At 35.7% G+C, this 24,494-nt stretch overlaps 1 protein-coding gene across 4 annotated transcripts in view; it reads right to left on the minus strand.

Moving 5' to 3' along the window:
- GABRB2 (gamma-aminobutyric acid type A receptor subunit beta2) overlaps window positions 1-24,494 on the minus strand; it is a 244,604-nt gene that overhangs the window by 153,872 nt on the left and 66,238 nt on the right. For all 4 annotated transcript variants that reach the window (XM_058545415.1, XM_058545398.1, XM_058545407.1 and 1 more), the window contains exon 5: window positions 307-527. In XM_058545415.1, the coding sequence (XP_058401398.1) occupies window positions 307-527 (221 nt within the window). The remainder of the gene's footprint in view (window positions 1-306; window positions 528-24,494) is intronic.

The raw sequence follows: 24,494 nt of genomic DNA on the forward strand, positions 1-24,494 counted from the left end.
TTTCCATTTTAAGGAAATCTTATATATTAGCTATTTTGATATTGTTTATCCCTACTCCTTAAAGAAAGCAGCTTTAGGATCAGCAGCTGATATTAGAAGATAATTCAGAAAAACTTAGTCTTAGCTGGGGTAAGTCTCTTTGTAAACACACTCCCCTCAGCTCTCAGATGTCTATGGATAGGAGGTTTAACTGCTTATCACAGAATTGAAGGAGGAGTAAGGAAAACAGCACAATGTTCCCCTCCAATAAAAAGCAATAACTGTTTTGTTCAGGAAAAGTTCGATTTTGAAAAGGGCGCTACAGACCTGAGGCCATAAAGGACCGTCCCATCTGGATGCAGGCGGATCATGCGGTTCTTCACGGTCACTCCGTGCACAAATGACTTCTTATCGTTCAGGAAGTAGGTATCGGGCACCCAGAGCTGGTCTGCCACTCTATTGTCCAGAGTCAAGTTTAAAGGTATTACGTTATAGGACAGCCTCTTATCTCTCCAGGCTTGCTGAAAGTACATTGTCAAGGTATAATCCTGTGAATGTAGAAGAAAATGGTTATTTTGTACCCAAACAGACTTGGGAGATAGGCAAACACTTAAGTATTCATAAAAAGAAAAAAATATATACAGTCACACACTGTAAACATACACTATTCACACATAGGCAAATATTAATTCACTAAACCCGTTCTTACCGAGTACCTACTATGCGTCAGGCACAATGGTAGGCACTGTTAATACAGAAGTGAAGAGAGCAAATCCTCGTGAAATTTAATATATATTACCCAGGAAGAAAGATGGTAAGGAATAATTACTTAATGATTAATTCGTCTTTCCCAAAGTGGGGCACACAGGATTGTTTTTAGGTAGGACATAAATCAATTGTAAAAAGTGGTTAAATTATTGGGGTAGTAATTGTAAGAATTTGTCAATGAGAATCCTAACTGGTCTAATCAAGGTGAGTTTCCCAGGAGAGGTGACACTTACACTGAGATTTATGTAGCTTCCCAGCTATCTAAACAGTATTAGCTCAATCAGTACTTCAAAACAATTTTAATCCCAGGATTACAAATGGGCAGGCTAGGCTCTTAGCTTTTGAGAAAGACTGGGTTGTTATAAAGTGAGCACCGGCCTTGGAGCCCCAGCCCCAGCATTTTCAACTGTCTCTAGGATTAAATTTATACAACTTCCTTTTGCTTCAGTTCCATTAACTGTAAACGGGGCTTTTAATACATGCCTGACCTAACCAGAAGATTATTATGACAATTAAATGTATAACTCAAATGCAATTTATAAACTACAAAAAGCTATATATTATAAATAAAGCATTTACATATATATTGTAACATGTTTTATCCGTTGGAGGCCTACGGGTACAATGTAATTGCTCTCACACCCTCATTTGCATGACTAAATGAAGGACCAAATATTCATTTGAAAAGTATAAGTACCATTCTGTTTTAAAATCAGTTCACAATGCCCTACTTGAGGGTTTTTAAAAAAACTGGAATCATGTATTAATCATCTCTGCAACCTGAGAGCTAGCACAGTCCTAGGGCACAAATAGTGAATGAATGAATAAATAAATTTCCAATAAGGTATTCCTATTGGATTTCTGCACGTATCTGCATACTTTTGTGGTTAAGATACACACTTCAACCTTTGCGAAGTCCTTGAGTTTTTCTGACCCTTGTTGAGATTTATACATCATAATTTTGTTATGTAATTTAAAAATACAACTTGTAAGATATTATCTGCTAAAAACATTGAACCATTTTCAAAGTAAAAGTATAGTCCCTCCGCAAAAAATTTAAATATTTTCCCTGGTTTCACAAACATACAAATTTTGATCTCATTCAGAAGTCAGCCTACACTGAAGTATAGAATCAAATTTTTAACAAAAAATGTATTAACATCCTCCAGGTATATCAAATAATTGTAGGTGAAATTTACTTTAGTGGATCACTTTAGTCAATGCTCTGGACTGTTCTGCAACACTGTTTCAGTAAAGAATTAGTCTGAGGATCTCTAGAACAGCATCTTGATTTATAATAAAAGCAACCTTGAAGACTTCTGAATTATGTAACTAGAAAACAGAAAAAGGATCAGATACATTTTTTGAATGTGTCTATGTTACAAATAGCCTGAAAAGTAGGACATACATAAAATAGGCAATTTATATTGTGCTTGAGAGAACCCATTTTGTGATTTCCAGTTCTTGGAGATGAATGGAAAATTCGATTATTATCTCTATCAGAAGATAAAGCTCCTTAATCTTCTTGGATAAGAAGCCCTCTTAAGATTTAGGGGATATAATACTGTTTGGAAAGTGCTGGAGTTTATCAGTCAGCTGAGAAGTGTTTGGACATAGGAAACTGTATTCTCTTTTGAGTTAAATAAATGGTAATATTATGAGATCCTGTGTCATATGCTGACTCCTTTTATTTGTCAGCAAGGCAATGTCTGCTAAGAAATGCTCCTAAATAGACCCTGGTGATTCTGCTAAATGTCACATCAATTTTCATTTCATTTCTTTTTAAATGACACATCGTGACACTGTCAAGAATGGAAGAAACTCTTGAATCTAAGTAAATGTTATTGGACTTAAAAGAAAGAGTGGTTCTGTGTTCCACTCTCTCTCCGAGGCCTCCATCCACCCAAGATAAATTCTTTGAACTTTCATACAGAAAGCACATTCTTCACATTAAACAATCCCACCTTCAAGAAGCTGTCTCGCAGCTGGTTTATTCAAACTGAAAAAAAAACACACTTCTGGGTGCTCCACAATCCATGGCATCACCACGCCAGAAGGACTTAGATAATCACAGCTAAAACCAATTGGCTTTCAGTGCTGCATAAAACGTAGTAAGCCCACTATGGGCTCTCTGTCCCACTGATTACAGCTAAACATCTTGGAAAGAATTAAAAAAACACAACTACCTAAAGACTGTGCAAAGTAAAAAATAGGCAGATTGGGAAGAGAATCAAAATATGAAGAAAGACCATTCCATTGGTAAGTTTGTTGTACCTTTTTTCTCCTTATTTTATCTCCTTAACACACACGCGCGCACACACACACACACACAAGCATACACACAGCCAAAGGCATAAATAAATAGAGAGCTAGACCATGTTCCTGGCTTTGAAAAGTGAGGATTATTAAGATGTCAATCCTCCCCAAATTGATCTACAGATAAAATTCAATCCCAATCAATATCCAAGCAGGAATTTTTATAGATGTGCACAAGCTGATTCTAAAATTTATATGAAAAGCAAAGAAACGAGAATAGACAACATAATCTTGAAAGAGAAGAGCAAACTTGGAGGATTCACACTACCTGATTTCAAGACTTACTATTAAGCTAAACTAAGTGTGGTAGTATGATATTGATGGAAACATAGATCAATAGAATAGAAGAATCTAAAAAGAAATCCACACAAATATGCACAAAGATTTCTGACAATAGTACAAAGGCAATAGATTGGAGAGAGCATAATCTTTTAAACAAATCATCTGGATCACCTGGAACATCTATATGTAAATAAATAAATAAAATAAATACCTCATCTAGACTTAAATGTAAAACTATAAAACTTTGAGAAGAAAACTTAGGAGAAATTCTCTGTGACCTTGGGTTAGGCAAAGACTTCTTAGATACAAACACGAAAGCACAAGCAATAAAACACAATATTGATAAATTGGACCTCAACAAAATTTAAAACTTTTGCTCCATGAAAGACACTATTAGCATAGCGAAAAGCCAAATCATAGACTGGGAGAAAATACTTGTAAATCATCTATCTGACAAAGGACAGGTATAGAGAATATATAAATGAATAAAGAATTCTCCAAAGTCAACAAACAACCCCATAAAAAATAGGCAAAAGATGTGAACAGACACTTAACACATGACGATATTCAAATGGCAAATAAGCACATAAAATGATGCACAACATCATTAGTCATTATGGAAAATCAAATTAAAAACTAAAATGACACCCTACTATACACTCATTAGAAAAGCTAAAATAAAAATGTTAAAAAAACAACTGACAATTCCAAGTGCTGATGAGGATACAGAACAACTGAAACTCTTATACATTGCAGGCGTGAATACAAATTATCAGCCACCTGGAAAACAGTTTGACTGTTTCTTATGAAGTTAACATACATTTGACACATGACCTAGGAATCCTATTCCTGTGTGCAAATGTTTACAGCAGCTGTACACTAATTGCCAAAACTAGAAGCCATCTGGATGAATGCTCTTCAGCAGATGAAGAGATAAACAAACTGTGGTACATCCATGAAACAGAATGCTGCTCAGAGTATTGGTACACGAAACATCATCAATGGTTTTCAAATACAGAAAGTTAAGTAAAAGAAGCCAGATTCAAAAGGACATATTTCACATGATTCCATTTAAATGACATTCTGTAAAAGGTAAAACTATAGGGACAAAGAATAGATTAATGTTTCCCTGGGATCTGAGAGAGGGGAGAGGTTGACTACAAACAATCAGCATGAGGGAATGATTTTGGGTAACAGAATTACCCTGCATCTTAATTGCAGTGGGGTTACACGACTTGAGGCATCTGTGAAACTCATAGAACTCTATACCAAAATAAGTGCACCTTTCTTTATGTAAATTAAAAAAATAAAATTTAAAACTCCTTTTTAAAAAAAACATGGTATCTAGGGTCAGATACACCCAGGTTCATATCCTAGTACTTCCTTGTCCCTCTGTTGTGATCTTGGGTGAATTCTCTCAAATCTCTGCTTCTGTTTCCAATTCAAAGAACAACTAAAGCTAATTAACTTAGGAATTGTGGTAAACAAGAACTGCTTTGACATCTGGGGAAAAAAAGTAGATCTCTTCTATGCATACAGGGGGAGATATGGCCCCATCAGGATGGGCTGACAAGACTATCACTAAATGGTTACAGGCTCGCAATTCCCTATTTGTACAATGAGGCAATTGGACTAGATAGTTTCCAAGGCCACTTCCAGGAATAAAATAATTCTATTCTAAGAAATGCTTTGCTGACTTTATGTTCAAATGCATCTTGTCATTTTAAAATCATCTAAATGTCTAAAATACTTTTTTATATTTGTGTTTTCCTGTGTTTGTAATTTGTTTTTATACCAAGATTCAAACTTTTCCTGTTTCTTTGGCTTAGCGTTCTAGAATATAGTGTGAAATAATTTATATGTGTGTTTCTGACCTTTTTTATCTTTATTATTTTAGGAATTGCCTATTCATGCTCTTTGAACATTTTTCTACTTAGGTGTGTACCTCCTGCTATTGGAAATTTGGATATATACATAGAGAGAGATAGATACACCTCTCTCTCTATTCGCATAGAGAGACATATATCTATCTATATATATATAAAACATTTTATTTTTGGGCCATTTTCTTTTAAATTTCCTTTTATATTTATTTTAACTCTATAGTTTGAAACAAAAAAATAGTACAGGGAGTTTTCATATACTTTTCACACAGCTTCCTCTAAGATTAACATTTTGCATAACCGTAGAACAGTATCAAACCAAGATATCAACATTAATATAATACTGTTAACTAAACTACAGACTTTATTAGAATATCACCCATTTATTCACTAATGCCCTTTTACTGTTCCAGAATTCAATCCAAGATCCCCATCTCATAGTCCTTAGCCTCCTTCAATCTGTGATAGTTCCTCAATTTTTCCTTGTTTTTGATGGTGTTAATGCTTTCAAAGAGTACTGGTTGGTTATTTTGTTGACTGTCTCTCAGTTTGAGTTGGTCTAATGTGAGCTCACGATTAGATAGAGCTTATACAGTTTTGGCCAGAATATCACCAAAGAAACATTGTATAAGGGGTACATGATGTCAATATGTTTTATTACTGGTGATATTAATTTTGAACAGTTGGCGAACGTTATATCTGCCTGGCTTCTCCACTGTGAAATTATTATTTTCCTTTGTAATCAATAAATAACTTGGGGTAGATACTTTAGGACAATGGAAAGCAATAACGTTATTAGGCTGATTTCTATAATTACTATGCTTTTGTTTTTTGCATACTTTCAAAGTTTCTAGTTCTCTCCATTCACCTCAATTTGAATCAATGTATTTAGTCAGTTGACAATGCTTAACAATGAATAAGACAAACCAAAAGAAGTAAATACCAATATATGCCATTTAAGGTGTTCTGTCATTAAATAATGAGAAATATCTTCTTGAGGATGATGCTGTCTACCTACTCCTTTCACAGACTAGTGGCATTGTTCTGGCCACAGGTGGTTCCTGTTTCCAGCTATAGACTTTCACTCTGGATGTACGATGCAACATCTTACTCTGGTCTCGAGCCTGCAGGTTGAGCTGGAGTGGCCTATATTCGTACCCAGACTTGAATCACTACTCAGCTACAAAGCTTCAGCACTCTCCCTACCTTCATTTATCTCTATGGTTTTCCATATGCTTTTTTCTTCTCTGGAGATCTCACTATTTCTAATCTATAGAGCTTTCCCTTTCATCTTTTAAAGTATGGCTATGTATGTGGAAAAAATTACAAAAGTAATTATGTCATTTTCCCTATCTTTATGTCTTTTTCCCTATTTCTCTGTTTGGGGAGAGGACGACGGGGTAGGGGGTTGGTTTCACATGTGTTTGGTCTGTCATCGAGGACATAAAGACACCTAACAGTTTCTTTTTTAATGATCAGGGTTTAAGGTTTATTTTCACTGGTGATAGTGTGTGATTTGTTTAACTTGCTTTACCTATTGGAACTATGTTCTCTAAGCTTTGAAAATTACTGCTACGGTGCTGGAGTCTTGAGCTTTGGTGATTAATCTTGTTTCTTGAGGTATTCTAGATAACAGTTTTGTCTCCAAAATTAGATATTTTCAGAGAACTATCTCTCTCTGTTCAGGCTTTTATAATTTGGAAAAAAAATAAAATTTTTAGCTTCACCTTAATTACCCCTTGTTGAAATAACAACTGTGTCTAATATACTATCATTTATTATTTTCCTTTAAGTTATGCTAGATCCAAATTGAGGTTCTGAGCTGAGAATCTGAGCTTCTGGCTTTTGTAAGACAGGGCTAACGTTTTTAAGGCAGTAAAATCTGTGATTTAGGAACTGTGAGTGTAAGTTCAACTTAATTTAAATATAACACAAGTTTCATGTGAATAAAATTCCATGATCGTTTGTTCAATATAGCATATTTATAGCTTTTACTATCATTCTGGGCATAGTCTTTCAATGTGGGGCATGTTTAGAAAAGCCCTGCATTGTTTCTGTTTACCATTTCCACTTTTAAAAAAATGTGACACAGGAGACATGAATTCCAAAGATTAGGATGCCAAGTTATTTCTCATTAAAAATTTCTATTTTTACCTCCTCAGGGGAGAAAAGACATAACATCTGATGTATAAATTACCACCTAAATAAATACCATAGTAACACATAGTAAGTACATACTAGGTACATTCTCAACATCACAAGCTGTCACCTCCTTTAGAGCAAAGATTTTTCCTTATTCCTGTATGTGTAGCCGATATTGTACATACTTTCTGGTAAATGGTGGAAACTACTATTGCCTGTTGAATGGTACAAATTTCCTGGTGAACATTTGGGAATATGCACAGAGGTCTCTAAACTGTGCATACCCTTCGCTCTGATATTTACAATCCTAGGGATATTTGTAGAAAATAATTAAGCAGTATGTTTTGAAAGCTTTATCTCCAGATATCACCACAAGCCTCTTACTTCTCTGTCTCCAATACTGACAATCTAGTTTAAGACATCAATATCTGTGAGTGATTGTAATGCCACTGTTACTATCTCTTTGCTTCTAACCCTTGTCCTCACATGGCAGTAGAAATGTAAAGCAGATCACGTCTCCCTTGGTTAATATCATCCAAAGGCTTTTCATTGCACTTAGAATAAAACACAAACATTACTTGGACCTTTAAGATCCTACATGATCTGGACTCTGCACACTCTTTGATCTCAGCACCTATTACCTCTTGTCTTCCCTCACCTCAACTCACTAAGCCCATCCACACTAGCCTTTATTCTGTTTGACAAATACTCCTAGTTCCTTCAGCCTTATAAACTTTGTCTTAACGATTAACTAACTGGAAAAGCTATGTCTCCAAGTGTGGTTGGCTCTTCCCTGAGGCTCAGAGCTCAACTCAAAGGGCAAACCCTTCTCTGACCATCTTACTCCCAACCCCAGGGGGCCCTATCACATCTCCCATTCTATTATGTTTATAGTCCTGATCTTTTTTCTTAGACTAGTCATATTTATTTACTAGTTTACTTTTTTATTTTTCATCTCTCCCAACTATAAGGTAAGTTCCATGAAAATATAAAGCTTTCTCGAACTTGTTCATCACCGTATCCTCAATCCTAAAAGAAAGTGTAGCACATAGTAGCAAGAAAAACTAGCGAAAGATGTGAAAGAATGAATGAAAGACAATGCACAGACATTTATCTCTCCAAAATATTATTGCCGTATTAGCAATAAAATAAAAAATTAGTAAAGACCAACAGCGTGAATTTGAGTAAATAAAGCACAGTACAAATATTTAATGGAATATATGCAAGAATTAATATAACATTGTAAAAAATATTTATTGACATGAATAGATATTCTCAATATGCTATTAATATATTATATTATTATATATTATCTTTTTTTAAAGTATACCAAAAAATAATATGTACAACAGGATCTCATTTTGGACATATATAGATATATATTTGGAAAATGTGTCTAAAAGAAAATATAAATATTAACAGTGATATCTCTTTGTGGCAAGATGACAAGTGATTTTCAAATCTTTGTTAATTTATATATTTTATGTTTTATGAATTATTTCTGCAACAAAAACTATATAAATAAATAATTCCTTGCTGAATTAAATTATAAAAATAGAATCTAACATTACAAATATGACTTTACTCTGCTTATTTTAGAGCTCAGCATGAAGGAAAAGGAAATATACTCAGAGTCACAAAAAAAGGAAAAATCCTCAGCTTTTCAGCTTGTTATTAACAAAGCACATATCTCTCTTGCATTATTTTTTTTTTATTTCTCTCTTTTATTGATCAAGGGGTTTTATCTAGAATCACACAAGAAGTAACAGCTTTAAGTGGTCAACCATTTTTTCTTTTCCAGGGAAGTTCACATTTAAGCCGTCACTGAGAAGTGAAAATCATCCCTATTTTTCTTCCTAAACACCAAAAAAGGAGATCCCAGAATCTTCCTCTGGCACTAACTTCAGTCTTCTTCACCTTCACTGGTAGGAAATTTCATTTTATTTCCAACATAAAGCCTTAATGTCTTTTTCTTGTTTAATACTCAGAGGAGATGAACACACACACACACACCTGTTCACTCTAGTTTTAGCTCTAACAGCACCCTCTATATTGCAATGGAAGTTCAAGTCAAGGGATTCTTCTACAAAAGCTTTCAAAGAGACTCCATTGTTTGTGAAGTCCAAACTCCTTACAAGGATCTTCAGTCTGTTCTAGTCACTTCACGTCCCTGCATCTGTTTCCTCATCCAAAGTGAATGAACTGAGATAAAGTGGATGATCTCTATGTAAGAGTCTTAGATGTTCTAGGATTCTATGTGACTCCATTTATCTTCAACTAATCACCTTCCTGAACTTTTTGTTTGAACTAAACTTTTCCACCTCTCCAACACATTTTTACTTTCCATTTTACTTATTCTTTTTTCCATGCCCCTCCTTCTCTCCCTATCCAAATCCTGCCCATCCTCCAAGCATTCATAAAGACCTCTCCCACTTCTCTCTCTGCCACAGTCCATGCTCATCCTCTGAGTCCTTTGATGCAGTGGTCTGTAGCATCCTGAGCATGGCTGAATTGAACTGTTTCCACTTGTAATGTTATTTAGAGGAAGTGGGTAATCTCCACAACTAAACTATACTGTGCTCTCTGAAGTCAGAAACCATGCCATCATTTCTTTACAAAGTGATCCACACATCTTGTCTTTAACATCCTTTTTGAATATTTATTCATGGACACACTAAAGCTTGTTCTCACTTCTTCACTTTTCTTGCACGGGTTTCAAATTTTGATTATTTAAACCCCTTTACTAATCATTATTCCCGAGTACTCGTGTGGAATTTGTTCTCTCACCCACTGGCATTTGAGAGTGAATCTTCATTCTATCCCTTTCCCACGTGTTTCAAACACCCTCAGAGCTACTGGTATTCTTTCAGTTATTCATAGCTTCTCTAATTCTACCAGCAAAGTCTCCAGGGCTGGAATGAGGATTTCTGAAGGACACAATTTGTCTATTCAAAGCAAAAAGAACTGAGAGAGAAGTGCAAATATTCCCACAAAGCTCTTTCCACATTCCTAGCTCTTTAAAATGCTCTCTGTCTTCCACATCTGAGCCCACAAACTGCTAATCCAATTATAGGTCATGGTAATATTTCCACATTCTCACCCTCCTAAACTGGAATGTAATGGAGTAAAACTCAGCTCCCCCTTACAGAAGCCATCACAACAGATGTTAAATTGCAGTATCTGGGAAGAAGCACATGGTAGCAGCCCTGACTAATTGCTAGAGACACATTTGGGACATGAGAGCTGCACCTAAGATCATCCATAAGGGAAATCCAAATTCAGAAGTGACTGATGATTTTCTTGTATACGAAACTAAAATGCACATGGTCCAGGCAATGAACTTTTCCACTGTTTTGCTTAGTTTATTTTGCATTTTATTACACACTTACCTTCTCAGTGATAATAAGACTAATTCTAAGGATAGTTAAAAAAATCAAGCCAGTATAACTGGTTATCTCTGTCTCTTAACACATAATATCCTCAGCAGGGGACTCAGTTCACCCTGAGATAATCAACATTAAAAATACACTTTGTATGTATGATTTGTTCCCTACCATTCTGTGCTTTTTTATTACTCTATAAGTTTACCTCAAATTGCTTTAGAGTACGTTTTCATCTAATTAGGCTGTCCCTTATTTTAATGCCTAACATTGGCCCTAGGCTAACACTTTTTACATGCATTACCTCATTAATCCTCACAACAGCCCTAGAAGTTATGTACTGGATTTGCCATTTTCTATCTGCTGTGAGATCTTGGGCCTGCTACCTAACTTCCCTGAGATGTCATGCTCTGTAAAACAGAGGAAATAACAGTTATTTGGTAAATAAGTTCACTCAAGGAAAGTGATTAGTAGAATGCCTGGCTCACTCAGATTAAGTGTTCTACAAACGTTTGCTGTTACTATTATCATTATTCTCATTATTTCCATTTTCCAGGTAACATACCTGAAACACAGAGAGGTGAGTGACTTTTCTGATGTCACTCAGTCAATAATTTTCTAAGTCCTGATTTGGCCAGGGGGCTCTCTGACCATGGAGCCCATGTTCTTAGCATTATATTGAGCTGCCTCTGGAATACTCACATCACTGCCAGTTCTGATTTTGACTTATCATTTCCCAATATTGCTTCTATTCTCCTCCACCCTCCTCCAAAAAGCAAAAAGTGAGGGGGAAAATATATCTATAATATCTATCTATCTATCTATCTATCTATCTATCTATCTATCTATCTACACAGCAATATACAGCAACAAAAAACTAAAAGAATTTTGGGCATACATAAAATAAATTATTTCTTGGGGGGAAAAAGTAAATGTTGATCCCTGAGAATTCTCTGGGATTTGAATACTGAAGTTGTGCATACACGCACATATTCCTGAATACACACACACACAGAGATCCAATTTTACACAAAAGGTGATTGCATCAACTCACTTTGATCCTGCAGAATGATTAAAATATCTCTGGTTTTGGCAGAGTGTAGACTTTACCACTGAGAAGCCCAAAGTAACCAGGGGGACTGCAGAGTACTATCTGTGTAATGCACTTATTCAGAAGTAATTCAATTGGAAAAATATTTCCAGCAAGCTAAAACATGCTCAGCTTAGATTCATACCATTTCAGGAAGTTTTTTCAGTAGAATGGTGGCAATAATTACCTAACTCTTAGATCTAACCACAAAAAATTGACATTTTTTTGTGAGTTAAAAAATGTTCAAATTTTGGCAGTTTTATATGGTTCAACCTAGATATATGGTAGCTAATATAATAGTAAGGTTATTAAGCTTATCTGACTGTAATTAATAATCTTAGGTTCAAATAATTAGTTAACATATACCCACAAACAGTAATTTTGAAAAATAAAAAGCTTATTATTTTTATAATTGCATTTTTTAAATGGCTCTAAAATTTGTGTTCAGAGTAAGAGGGAAAATCAGGTTATGTTCTAATATTTAGGGATTTGCAAAATTCTCTGTTAAACTTTTTGCCTTGATAAAGCCACAACATCAAAGCTATGTAGATCGTGTTCCCTTTCGATGCAACCATCCTAAAGAGAAACTCAGTAGATTTTTCTAAATAGTATTATGATGGCCATTTATATAAGCAATTTATTACAACATATCAGAAGTTAGACACTATGCCATAATTCAAGCTGAGGAAAAGTATAGATAAAGGGAGACAAGTTTCATGAATATAAAAAATATTAAAAATAATAAACAGAACAAACTTCTGTCCTCCCAAGAGCCCAGGAACAAAAGTTAAAGATTTCATTTGTTTCATGTGTAAAACATCAAGTTGTGAATAATTCTGATTGAAGGGAACAGGCACATTTGAATAGGAGCTTGATCTCACTTAAAATCAAACTTAATTTAGCTGCTTAATTTGTTCAATTCTTAGCAAAAATAGCATCATCTGCCTCTCTCCTGCTGTCCTTACCCATAGAGTATTAATACATTTTTTTCATTCATAGAAAAATAATATTTGAATATCATCAGTCACTGTTAGACCCTATAGGTACTCCAGCCATGTTGGAATTGCCAAGTGACACCTATATTTGTTGACTTCATGAGACATAGAGCCAAGTGAAATTTACTGTGTGTCAATTACGGGCTGGGATATGTGCTAAGGCTGGGTAGATCATGGTCCAGGATTGAGTCCCTGCTTTCACCAACATCAGTCTGGTAGGAAAGAAAGACTATAAACAAGTAAACAAATGTCACTTTCTGAGGTGTGCCAATACACGAAAAAATCGAAGAATGTTGTGAAAAAGACCAAGGAATGGAGAAAGGCAGTCACTGTGTTAGGAAGGGTAGAGAAGGAAGGCATCTCTGAGGAGGTGATATTTGAGCAGAGAGCTGAATAAGTAGAAAAAAACCCAGCCATGCAAAGGTATGAAGAAAGAGAGTCCCAACCCCAGGAAACAGCCAGTGCCATGGCCCTGGGCAGGAATGGCTTAGAGAAGAGATTAGTTTCAAGCAGGTTAATGCATTTGTGGAGCACCTGTTCCACCTTCTCAGAGCTTGGAGAAGATCTAAAGACTTGCATATAGCTTTTGTGAGGCAGTCCTTCCAAGGGTCATTAGGAGTTTTTTCAATCTCCCCTCTTATTTGGAGATAAAGCCAATTTAGCCAGGACTCTCATTTGGTGAGGACACTTTGCTCAGCTTCCTTCAGGATTTTACTAATTAAGAAACCCTAGGGGCCGGCCCAGTGGCGCAAGTGGTTAAGTGCCCGCGCTCCGCTGCGGCGGCCTGGGGTTCCCGGTTCGGATCCCGGGTGCGCACCCACGCACTGCTTGGCAAGCCATGCTGTGGCAGCGTCCCATATAAAGTGGAGGAAGATGGGCACCGATGTTAGCCCAGGGCCAGTCTTCCTCAGCAGAAAAAGAGGAGGATTGGCAGATGTTAGCACAGGGGTGATCACCTCACACACAAAAAAAAAGAAACCCTAGGGGCGGGCCTGGTGGCGCAAGCGGTTAAGTGCGCGCGCTCCGCTGCGGCGGCCCCAGGTTTGCTGGTTCAGATCCCAGGTGCGCACCGACACACCACTTGTCAAGCCATGCTGTGGTGGCGTCCCATATAAAGTAGAGGAAGATGGCCATGGATGTTAGCCCAGGGCCAGTCTTCCTCAGCAAAAAGGAGGAGGATTGGCAGATGTTAGCTCAGAGCCAATCTTCCTCACACACAAAAAAAGAAACCCTAAATGAGTTTTCTTCCTTGCCCACATTTCCCATTCTTTCTGTGTTCCTGGTTTTACAGTGCAGGACTATTATTATGAACGAGAGAATCTTATTTTGCTACTTTGTAATATAAGAAAATATCATATTTTAGCTTTTGAAATGCTTCAGAATCGTTATTTTTAGAACAACACAACTGTCTGCGTGCAAGAGGCGGCACTGAAACATTCATTTTTTTTTATCAGTCTGAAAGAAACATATTCTCAGAAGAATAGGTGTCTGCATGTTCTGCTATTCCTCTTTTGCTTTTTTTGCCCTATCTTAGAAGCATTTAGTGATTCCAGGACAAGTTTCATTTTCAGGAAAACTTATTACCAAAAGAAAATTATGTTACTGTACAGCAGACACTACACTAGAGTCCTTAATACATTTTTTGTCTATTTCCCTACCTATACTCCAAATTAACTGTTTTCAAATCTGTTAATAACTACATCATATCATCAATTATACATCCAAAAATCTTTTGTTATAGGAGTTAATTTTATATCCCTAGGCCCACTATTATAAAAGCAATCTCCTTGGGATGCTTCTAATTTTAATATCTCTGAGATCTGGGGGCTGCTGACTAAAAGTTGGGTAGTGAAACTCTTGTTGATTTCTGTTATGCATTCAGAGAAGGCAAAGTGTCACAGTGCCAGCTGGAGAGGGCCAGAGGGTGCAATGTAAAGAACACTGAACTGGAAAGCAGGAGACGTGACTAAGGGCTGCCTCCATTGCTTACTACCTCATAGTCTCAGAGAAGTAGCTTAACCTCTCTAAGTTTCAGTTTTTGCTTCTGTGAAATGGGATCAGCAATACGTGAGAAGTGTGTACCTTGTAACTCTGCCCCAAGATACACATCAAACATGACATGTGAAAGCCCTCTTTAATGACTATACATGAGAAGGCAGTGTAGCCTAGTGTTTATGCACGTGCTCTCCGGATTCCAAGAGCTGGCTTGAAATTCCAGCTCCACCACTTACTACTTGTGTAATCTGGGCACATTATTTAATATCCGAAAGCTTGGGTTTCCTCAGTTGTAGAATAATAATAACTACATCACCGGCTGCTGGCACGAATAAATGGAATTATATAAATTCAAACTCTGGTAATCATAGCATTCAATAAGTAAGCTGTGTATACCATTAAAGCATTAATTTAAGAGTGTTGATTTTTGTTAATTGTCCATGAAAACGTTAAAGAAAAATCCAAGAGTAAAAATGATCACCTTTGCTAATTTTACTTACAAAGACAAAAATTTAATGTCATTCCCCAGTTCACAACTGAATGAAAACTGTCATATATAAACAGAATGATACACAATTATATTGGAGATCTCCCAGCAAGCAAAATCCCAGGACCCAGTGGCTTCACTGGTGAATTCTACCAAACACTTAAAGAAGAATTAACACCAGTCCTCCTCAAACTCTTCCAAAAAATTAGAGAGTAAGGAACTCATTCCATGAGGCTAGCATTACCCTAATATCAAAGTCACACAAAGACATTACTTGAAAAGAAATCTATAGACCGATATCCCTGATGAACACTGATGCAAAATCTTCAACAAAATACTGGCAAACAGAATTCAACAACATATTAAAAGAATTATACACCATGACCAAGTAAGCTTTATTCTTGAAGTGCAAGAATGATTCAACATATAAAAATCAATGTAATACAACACATCAACAAAATAAGGGGAAAAAAAAACCCATTTGATTATTTCAATTGATGCAGAAAAAACATTCTATAAAATTCGGCACTCTTTCATGATAAACACACTCAACAAACTGGGAATAGAAGGAAACTACCTCAACATAATAAAAGCCGTATATGAAAAGCCCACAGCTAACATTATATTCAATGGTGAAAGACTGAAAGCTTTTCCTGTAAGATCAGAGACAAGACAAGAATGTCCACTCTAATCATTCTTATTTAACATAGTCCTAGAAGTCCTAGCCAGAACATTTAGGCAAGGAAAAGAAATAAAAGGCATTCAAATTAGAAAGGAACAAGTAAAATTATCTCTGTTCACAGACAACATAATGTTATATGTAGACAATCCTAAAGATTCCACACACAAGAAAACTTAGAATAAATGAATTCAGCAAAGTTGACGGACACAAAATCAACATTCAAAAATTATTTGCATTTCTATACACTAACAATGGACAACCCAAAAATGAAATTAAGAAAACAACTCCATTTATAATAGCATCAAAAAGAATAAAATACTTAGGAGTAAACACAACCAAGGAGACGAGAGACCTGTATTCTGAAAATTACTGCTGAAAGAAATTAAAGAAGCCACAAATAATTGGGAAGACATCTTACGTTCATGGTTGGGAAGGCTTAATATTATTAAGTGACGTAGAGTGTTAATGCAATCCCTATCAAAACCCCAACAGTGCTTTTTGCAGAAATAGAAAAGGCCATCCTAAAATTTATAAGGAATCTTAACAGATACTGAATAGCCAAAACAATCTTGAAAAAGTAGTACAAAGTAGATGGTTTCTCATCTCCTAATTTCAAAATTTATTACAAAGCTACAATAATGCAAACAGTGTGGTATTGTCATATAGACAGACATACTGACCAATGGAATAGAATGGAAAGTCCAGAAATAAACCCTTATGTATATGGAAAATTTTCTTCAACACGAGTGCCAAGATGTCTCAATGGAAAAGAGATAGCAGTCTCTTCAACAGATGATGCTGGAAAAAGTGGATACCCACATGCAAAAGAATGAAATTGGACCCTTACCTTACATCATGTATAAAAATTAACTCAAAATGGATTAAAGATCTAATGGTAGGATTTAAAACTGTAAAACCACTAGAAAAAAATATTGTGGAAAAGCTTCACAACATGGATTTGCAAATGATTTCTTAGATATGATACCAAAAGTACTGGCAACAAAAGAAAAGATATACAAATGGGACTACAACAAATTTAAAATCTTCTATGCATCAAAGCACACAATCAATAGGGTGAAAAGGCAACCTAAGGAATGGGAGAAAATATTTGCAAATCATATCTGACAAGGGGTTAATATCCAGAATATATAAAGAACGCATACAACCCAACAATAAAAAAAAAAAAATCCTGACTAAAAAATGGGCAAAGGACTTGAACAGACATTTCTCCAAAGATGACATATGAACGGCCAATAAGCATATAAAAAGATGCTAAACATCACTAATCATTAGAAAATGATCAAAACCACAACGAGATATCACCTCACATCCATTAGGATGGCTACTATAAAAAAAAAAGAAAAGAACAAGTGTTGATGAGGATGTAGAGAAATTAGACTCCTGTGCACTGTTAGACTCAAAACTCTTGTGCACTGTTGGTGGGAATGTAAAATGATGCAGCTCCTATGGAAAACAGTATGGTAGTTCTTCAAAACATTAAAAATAGAATTACTATGTGATCCAACAATCCCACTTCTGGGTGTATGTCCAAAAGAATTGAAAGCAGGATCTGGAAGAGACAATTGCACACCCATGTTCATAGCAGCACTATTCACAATAGCCAAGAGGTGAAAGCGATCCAAATGTCCATTAACAGATGAATTGTTAAACAATTGGTTAAACATCAGATGAACGGCCTATATAATGGATTATATTTCAGGCTTAAAGAGGAAGGAAATTCTGGCACATGGTACAACATGGATGATCCTTGAGGACATTATGCTAAATGAAATAAGCCAGTCATAAAGAGACCTGTACTGTATGATTCTTCTCATGTGAGATATCTAAAGTAGTCAAATTCATAGAGACAGAAAGTACAATGACATTTTCTAGGGACTAGGAGGAGAAGGAAGGGGAAGTTGTTTAATAGGTATAGAGTTTCAGTTTTGGAAGATGAAAAGGGTTCTAGAGATTGGTAGCACAATAATATGAATATACTTAATACTACTGAATTGTACACTTAAAAAAAGTATATTAGGCACACTTATTAGCTAAGGTACCGTGTGTGAAAAATGATGAATCATTTTGCAAAGCAACTTTCACTTGCTCTATAATTTTGGATTTCTACATAGTTATTTAGTAAACCTTCCCATTTTTTTACATGAGATGTAAAAATAAAAGAAAAGCTGGAACTATTCTTTCTCTCTCCTTTTGCACAAATGTACTGAGTAAAAAACCTTAATATCACGAAGTCTCTGTTGCTAGAGGGTACAGAGAGATTGGTTTGATCAAGTTGATCAGGAAAAAATTAACTTGGGATACATGTATATATATATATATATATATATACAATAGCCAAGGAAAATTGCATTTACGGCTCACTCTCATGACACCATTATTTTTAAAAAGTCACCTTGAATAACAGAAGTTACATACACATCACCATTCTCTTTTCAAACCAAACAATTGATTGAGTGATCATTGACGTAAATTGCTACTTTCACCAGATGTGGTACATCTGATGGTGGTCTCGAAAGTGATCCTTGAAACTTGTGCCATTAAGCTTTAAGAATTCATTTTCTCCCAGCGCACTGGCCAGCAGTGCACATTATTAAGTACATCAAAATGAAATTATTTATAAGATGCTTCTTGTGTGTTTTGATCCCCCGTGGAGTTTCCTACAATGGTTCGTTAATCTGCTGCCTACAAAAGAATAACTTTGCAAGAGATATTGGGGAGAAAGGAATAGACAAACAAATACCCCATGTAGATTTCCATGAGCATTTGTCATGGTTGACTACAATGCACACTACGTCATATCATGTGGCCTTCTTTCAAATAAATTTGTCTTACCTTATTTATACATACTTGCAATAGGTAGAACCTATCCTATCCTATCTATTTTATTTTTTCCTTCAATTCTAGGCAGTGATTTTATAGGAAAAGTGAAAAGAAGGAGGAAACTGACAGAGAAAGACACGAAGTGCTATGTAGACCCTTTTCAATACTTTAGATGCTTATTTTTGTTCTGCTCAGCATGAGATAGGCTCATTCTCTCTGAAGCAGCAGCTCTGAAGAGATCTGACAGTATTAAAAGAAAGGACATTTTAAAATAAGTACATATCACTGCTTTCATACTTTTGACAAGCTTGTAGAAGCTGAGAGCAACCCAGGCAGGAGCAAAGAGAATATGCTTAGTCAATGCTTCCAAGAGAATACCTGATGTGCTAAGATGAAATAGAATGCATATGATCACTTTTGGAGGCAACGCCAATTTTTTAAAAAAATTTGAGAGGAAAGTGGCATTGGGCACAGAGCTTTACCACTGCCTCTAGCAGATATTCTTAATAACCATTGAATGCACCAATAGGCCAGGATTTCTGGAATTGAAGTGGCATCCTCTTCCTTTGTGAGTATGACCAGCCACCACATAGCTGCCGTCTGCAAGTGGAGAGTCAGCACTTGACACTCCTTAAACCGTGAGCCCTAACACCCTACTTTAATCCTAGCCCTGCATGATGTATAGGCGTGCCTCTCAGTAGCCTTTAAAAATTGTGGTTATTGGTTTTTATTATCATAAAACTGGTTATAGAAAATGTGTACACTATGTAAAGATATGATAAAGAAAATTTAAATAGCTCAAAATACCACTATCCAGTGAACACACTGGACCTTTCTTTCCTTCAGGTAATTTTGTTAATGGAGTGTTCTCAATATTACAAATTTAGGACCTTATCCTATGTGAGCACACACATGCATACACACACGCACACACGTGTACACACACACACAACTTCATAATCCTTGCATTTTATAAAGGCAAGGCTGGGACTGCTTTTCCCAATTCTCCCCACACCCTTTCTCCTCATTATCTTTTTGAAGTCATCAAATGCAAGCTAGTACCATGTGTCTCTTTCAGACCACAGTGGCCCTCTCTCTTCCCTTCCATGACCCTGGGGAATGACAGAGCCCCAAAATGGAAAGAATCCGAGTCCCTGAGTCACAGCATAAAGGAAAGCTGCCTGCTAAAAAAGGAACAACTTCATCTGTTCACTGAGTGAGGAACATACTTCTATTGCGTTAAGTCACTGAAATTTTGGGGCTGATTATGGAAGCTCGTGTTAGCCTAATGCTGCAAAGAGTAATAAATTCACCAGATGTTCATCTATTAAATTCATGGATCATGATAGAACTGGAGTTTCAATGACTAGGTTACTAACTTCCTGTGCAGCATCCAACTAGAGGAGTCCTGCAGTCTCCTTTGCAAATTGGAGAGAATGATGCCCATCTTGCAAGATTCTTGTAAGAATTAAAGAGCATATATAAGTGTTTTTGTGTCTGGTACCAAGTAAGTGTTCAGTATTGGTGGTTATTATTTAAGCAAGCAAATAAAACAAGTAATAAGTATTATTAATAAGAAAGCTATTGTTTTTCTTGTACTAAAGGAAAAAATACATTTTCATATCTTTATTACTTTGTATATTGTATGGCACCTGCTTCTCAAGAGGATTTGAGTTGACTGATTTAAAAAAACATGTTTACTAGGAACCAGTGTTGAAGAAAATTAGATACACAAGAAGTGTAAACTTAGTCAACTTAGGGCCATTAGTACACTTCATAAAATTTAAAAAGTGCTACTTTTCTCTATTAAGAAATGCATAAAAGTTGACAGTTTGATGGCAAATGTAATAATGCCTCTCATTTTAGCATACTTAAAATGATGAGAAAACATTCTCACTGTCAACTAAGCTAAAAAGCTATCAATTTGGGTTTAAATCAATAGTAAATTTATACTTCCATTCTTGCCTAACAGGAGATATATGACAGAGGAAAAACAAATATGAAACAGTATATACATATTTAATAACATAAATACACATCTATTTAAACAACAAATGTGTTTAACAAAATACTTTGTTACCTATCATGTATTAAGTGATATGCCAAGTGTCATATACAGGCCCAGTTTTCAAGTACAGTGTTTTATGTACTAAATCTAGTTTTCCCTGAAAACAGAGATTAAAGGCAACTAGGTGAATGGAATCACATATTAAATATGGCCAAACAAGTGAAGAAGCCTACTGGCAGAGTCATGTGAGGATTAGAGTTAATATATATAAAGGCTTTGGCACAGAATAGGAACTCAATGTTTGATCCTTACTGTCATTTTTAGCACCTTCTCTTCAATAGGTCCCCTTCTAATAACCACACATTTATTTTTGAAGAGAAAAGAAATTCCCATAGATGGACCAGGGCCCTATGGTAAACTGAATTTTTCTACATCAAAATAAATTTCTGACTTTCCCAAAGTAAAAATACAAATGGCAATTTAAAAATATGTTATGCACTTCTATACATGGCACAAATATCACTTAGAATAGGCCTGTTTTCTGATTCCTTTTTCTGCAAAGAGGAATTACTATTCCTTACTCCATCAAAAACAGAAGCATGCTAATAATGTACAATTCATTCCATCCCAAAACCTCATATTAACCATGGTTAGCTTTAATCCATGCTTCTAATACAATAATAAAAATATAATAAGAATCTTATAAAAAGTTCATGTATATTCTGACTCCATGTGTTTTGAGGGCACAGTTGTCAATGTACTTTCAATACTCAATACTGAACTGAAAATTCATAATCTGAAACTAGAATGACTCAGCCATTCATCTTTCTGAGGCTCCAGGGCAAAAGATCCAGAAGGCAACCAATGGTCCTGAATCCCTGAATCATCACAGAGAGTCCAATTCTTAGAGCCACTTACAAGCTGGGTGGAGAGAGATCCCAGGGTCTTGGACCATGCTACCTTCTACTCTCTCTCCATTTTCAGCTTCATCATGAATAGTAAGCTTTGCCACTTTCAAACTTTCTCATTCAACATTAAAATACCTTCCGGGAATGTGGGTGTGAAGGTGGCAAGGGAAACATGTACTTCACAATGTATGCATTTGTGCCTTGGTTTCAGAGATTTAGAAAATGAAACTATACACTTTCTACAAAAGCAGACCTGTGAAAACTATTCTGCTAAGTCTGTCCAGCTAGTGTTCCCATCTTCTTGTGTTTCCATGTAGTAGGGTTGGTTCCCAGCTGAAAGACAGAATTTAGATGACTTTGTAGTAAGATAGTTACTGTGATAGATTTCAAAGTCCAACATCATTACTTCTCATTTTATTTCTTCTTACTCAAGAGTGTCTCACAGGCTGTCTCATGGCAGAAAGGAGAATCTTTAATATATGTTAATACTGAAGCTGGCTTCTCTATTCAAGTTAATTTCATCTTTGAATTACTCTCAAATCTATCTAGAGCACAGTAATTTCTCCTATGTAGCGTTAAACCCACAATCCTGGTCTTAAAAAGGTGGTGCCCCAGAGGTATGGGCACGATCATATCACTTCTTTTAAAACACATACATATAGATCTGCATCTGATAAATATTCAAAGATACCACCTCTGACACACAAGTCCATTGAGGAAATCTGTCCTACTTAACACAGAAGTTTGAAAAAATTATTTTGAGTTGGATATTTTGTTCCATGTTTAATTGCCACTTATGAAGGCTTTTGAAAAGTAGACAGAAACTGTTCTGTTTGACTTCAGTCTCTAGGCTTTCATAGAATGCTTCCTACTTGACTGGGCCAAAAATTTCCACATATATCATCACCCTAGCCAAAATGTGTTCCACGCAACAATAATTCCGCTGTTTCTCAAGCAAAGTGTGCCGTGGTCAAATGTGTTAGAAAAACACTACCCACATTCTATGTTTTTTCTTAGAGATTTACTAATGCACCTTAGTTTATTAATAGCTCTGAGAAGTTCTAAAGTAAGGAAACTTACTAACCTTGTTTAATCCAGAATTTCTCAAACTGACTGACCATGTAATAAATAGGAACTAGTAGAATTAGAGTTCTGCACACTCATTGAGAAATGATCACACATTATAGCAAACACCATTCCAAATCTTTCCCCCATTTACATGTGATGATTTTGTGTTATTCAGGAAGGAACTCTTGATTTTTATTTCTTTCTTGCCTGCAAGCTATACCAAGAGAAGGCTCCTCTATGTCATGCCTACTGCCGTATTCCCAAAGCTGAATGGAGGACCTAACACATGATTATGTCTCAAAAATAATTCTAACTGAATGGATGGAGGGATTGCATTATTAAAAAATTAAGATTCCAGCAAGAAAACAAAATAGTAGGTTAAATATTCTATAACACTATTGTCCTCATCTCTTTATTGAATCAGTATTATTTTAAAAATGGATTGAAGTGGATTAAAATAGATTTAAGATGAAAAACTCTCAGAAGCATATTGTAATCCTGGATTCAGAATTCTGCTTCAGAAAAGCCTACTGTTAAGGAAAACTTGGGAAAAATTTTAATATGGCATGTTATAGGAGCAAACATATTGAAATAGAAAAGTAGAAATTGTTGCTAGTTTAAAATGTAGCATAAAACAGCATCAAATACATATATTTATAATTTAGAGTAAAAAAAATCTGGATGAAAATACAGTAAGGTGTTAAAAGTGGTGGAATTATTATGATTTTATTTTCTTATTCCAACCTTCCTCTTTAATGAAAGGATTCTTTCTCCCAAATCCCTGACAGATGGTAACCCAAATTCTGCTTGGATACATCCAGTAACAAAAATCTCTACCTGGCAAGGCTGGTATTGCACTGTTGGATGATGACAATTATAAGAAATATGCTTCCCTCTGACTTTCACCCATAGGTATACTAAAACCGATTCTATCTTAAAAATGCAATTGATATACGGCTTGAGAAATTTTTCATAAACTACAGCTCGAAGACAAAGGGAATGATTTAAAAAAAAAAAGCATAGCTTTATTTCATTTAAGCATGCTCCATACCCACTTGGTTATCAGTATGCTCATCTTATTTGATTCAACCCTCAATTTTTTGCATGGCTGGTTTCTTTACAACTATTCCTGGATTTAAAACATCAGTCCAAAATATGTCTAGAGAGATGTATTTATTTCCTGAAGACATCCATGTGTATTTATTCTCAAGTTAAAAAGAAGTCATCAACTTGTGTTCATTTCCTCTCTTTCAGGAACTCTCTTACGAAATCTCTTTTCTCTGGCATGCCCTAGATCTCCCACCACATGGCTAACTGTAACTGGACACTTCTCCACTGAGAAATGGCCCACCTTTCAAAGTCCAACACAGAAGCAGAGATGAGTCAGTCACAGAGGAGAAAAGAGTCTGTCTGGAGAGAAGGGCCTCAAAAGGAATCAGCTCCTAGGCCATGAATTCCTTCTCCCACCCCATTTCTACCCAAGGAAACCAAAAATGATGTTCATTGTTTTCATTGTTTATTTTATAGAAATACTAAGCTATGTATAAAACTAAATATCTAAAAGAACATCCAAATTGCATAGCAAGGAGTTTACTTTATGGAAACGCAGCGTACACAACATATTCACTTATCTCCATCCCACAACTCCCAACTGTCTTTAGGCCAGCATT

Source organism: Diceros bicornis, chromosome 1, assembly GCF_020826845.1.
Source record: "Diceros bicornis minor isolate mBicDic1 chromosome 1, mDicBic1.mat.cur, whole genome shotgun sequence".
NCBI lineage: Eukaryota > Metazoa > Chordata > Mammalia > Perissodactyla > Rhinocerotidae > Diceros > Diceros bicornis.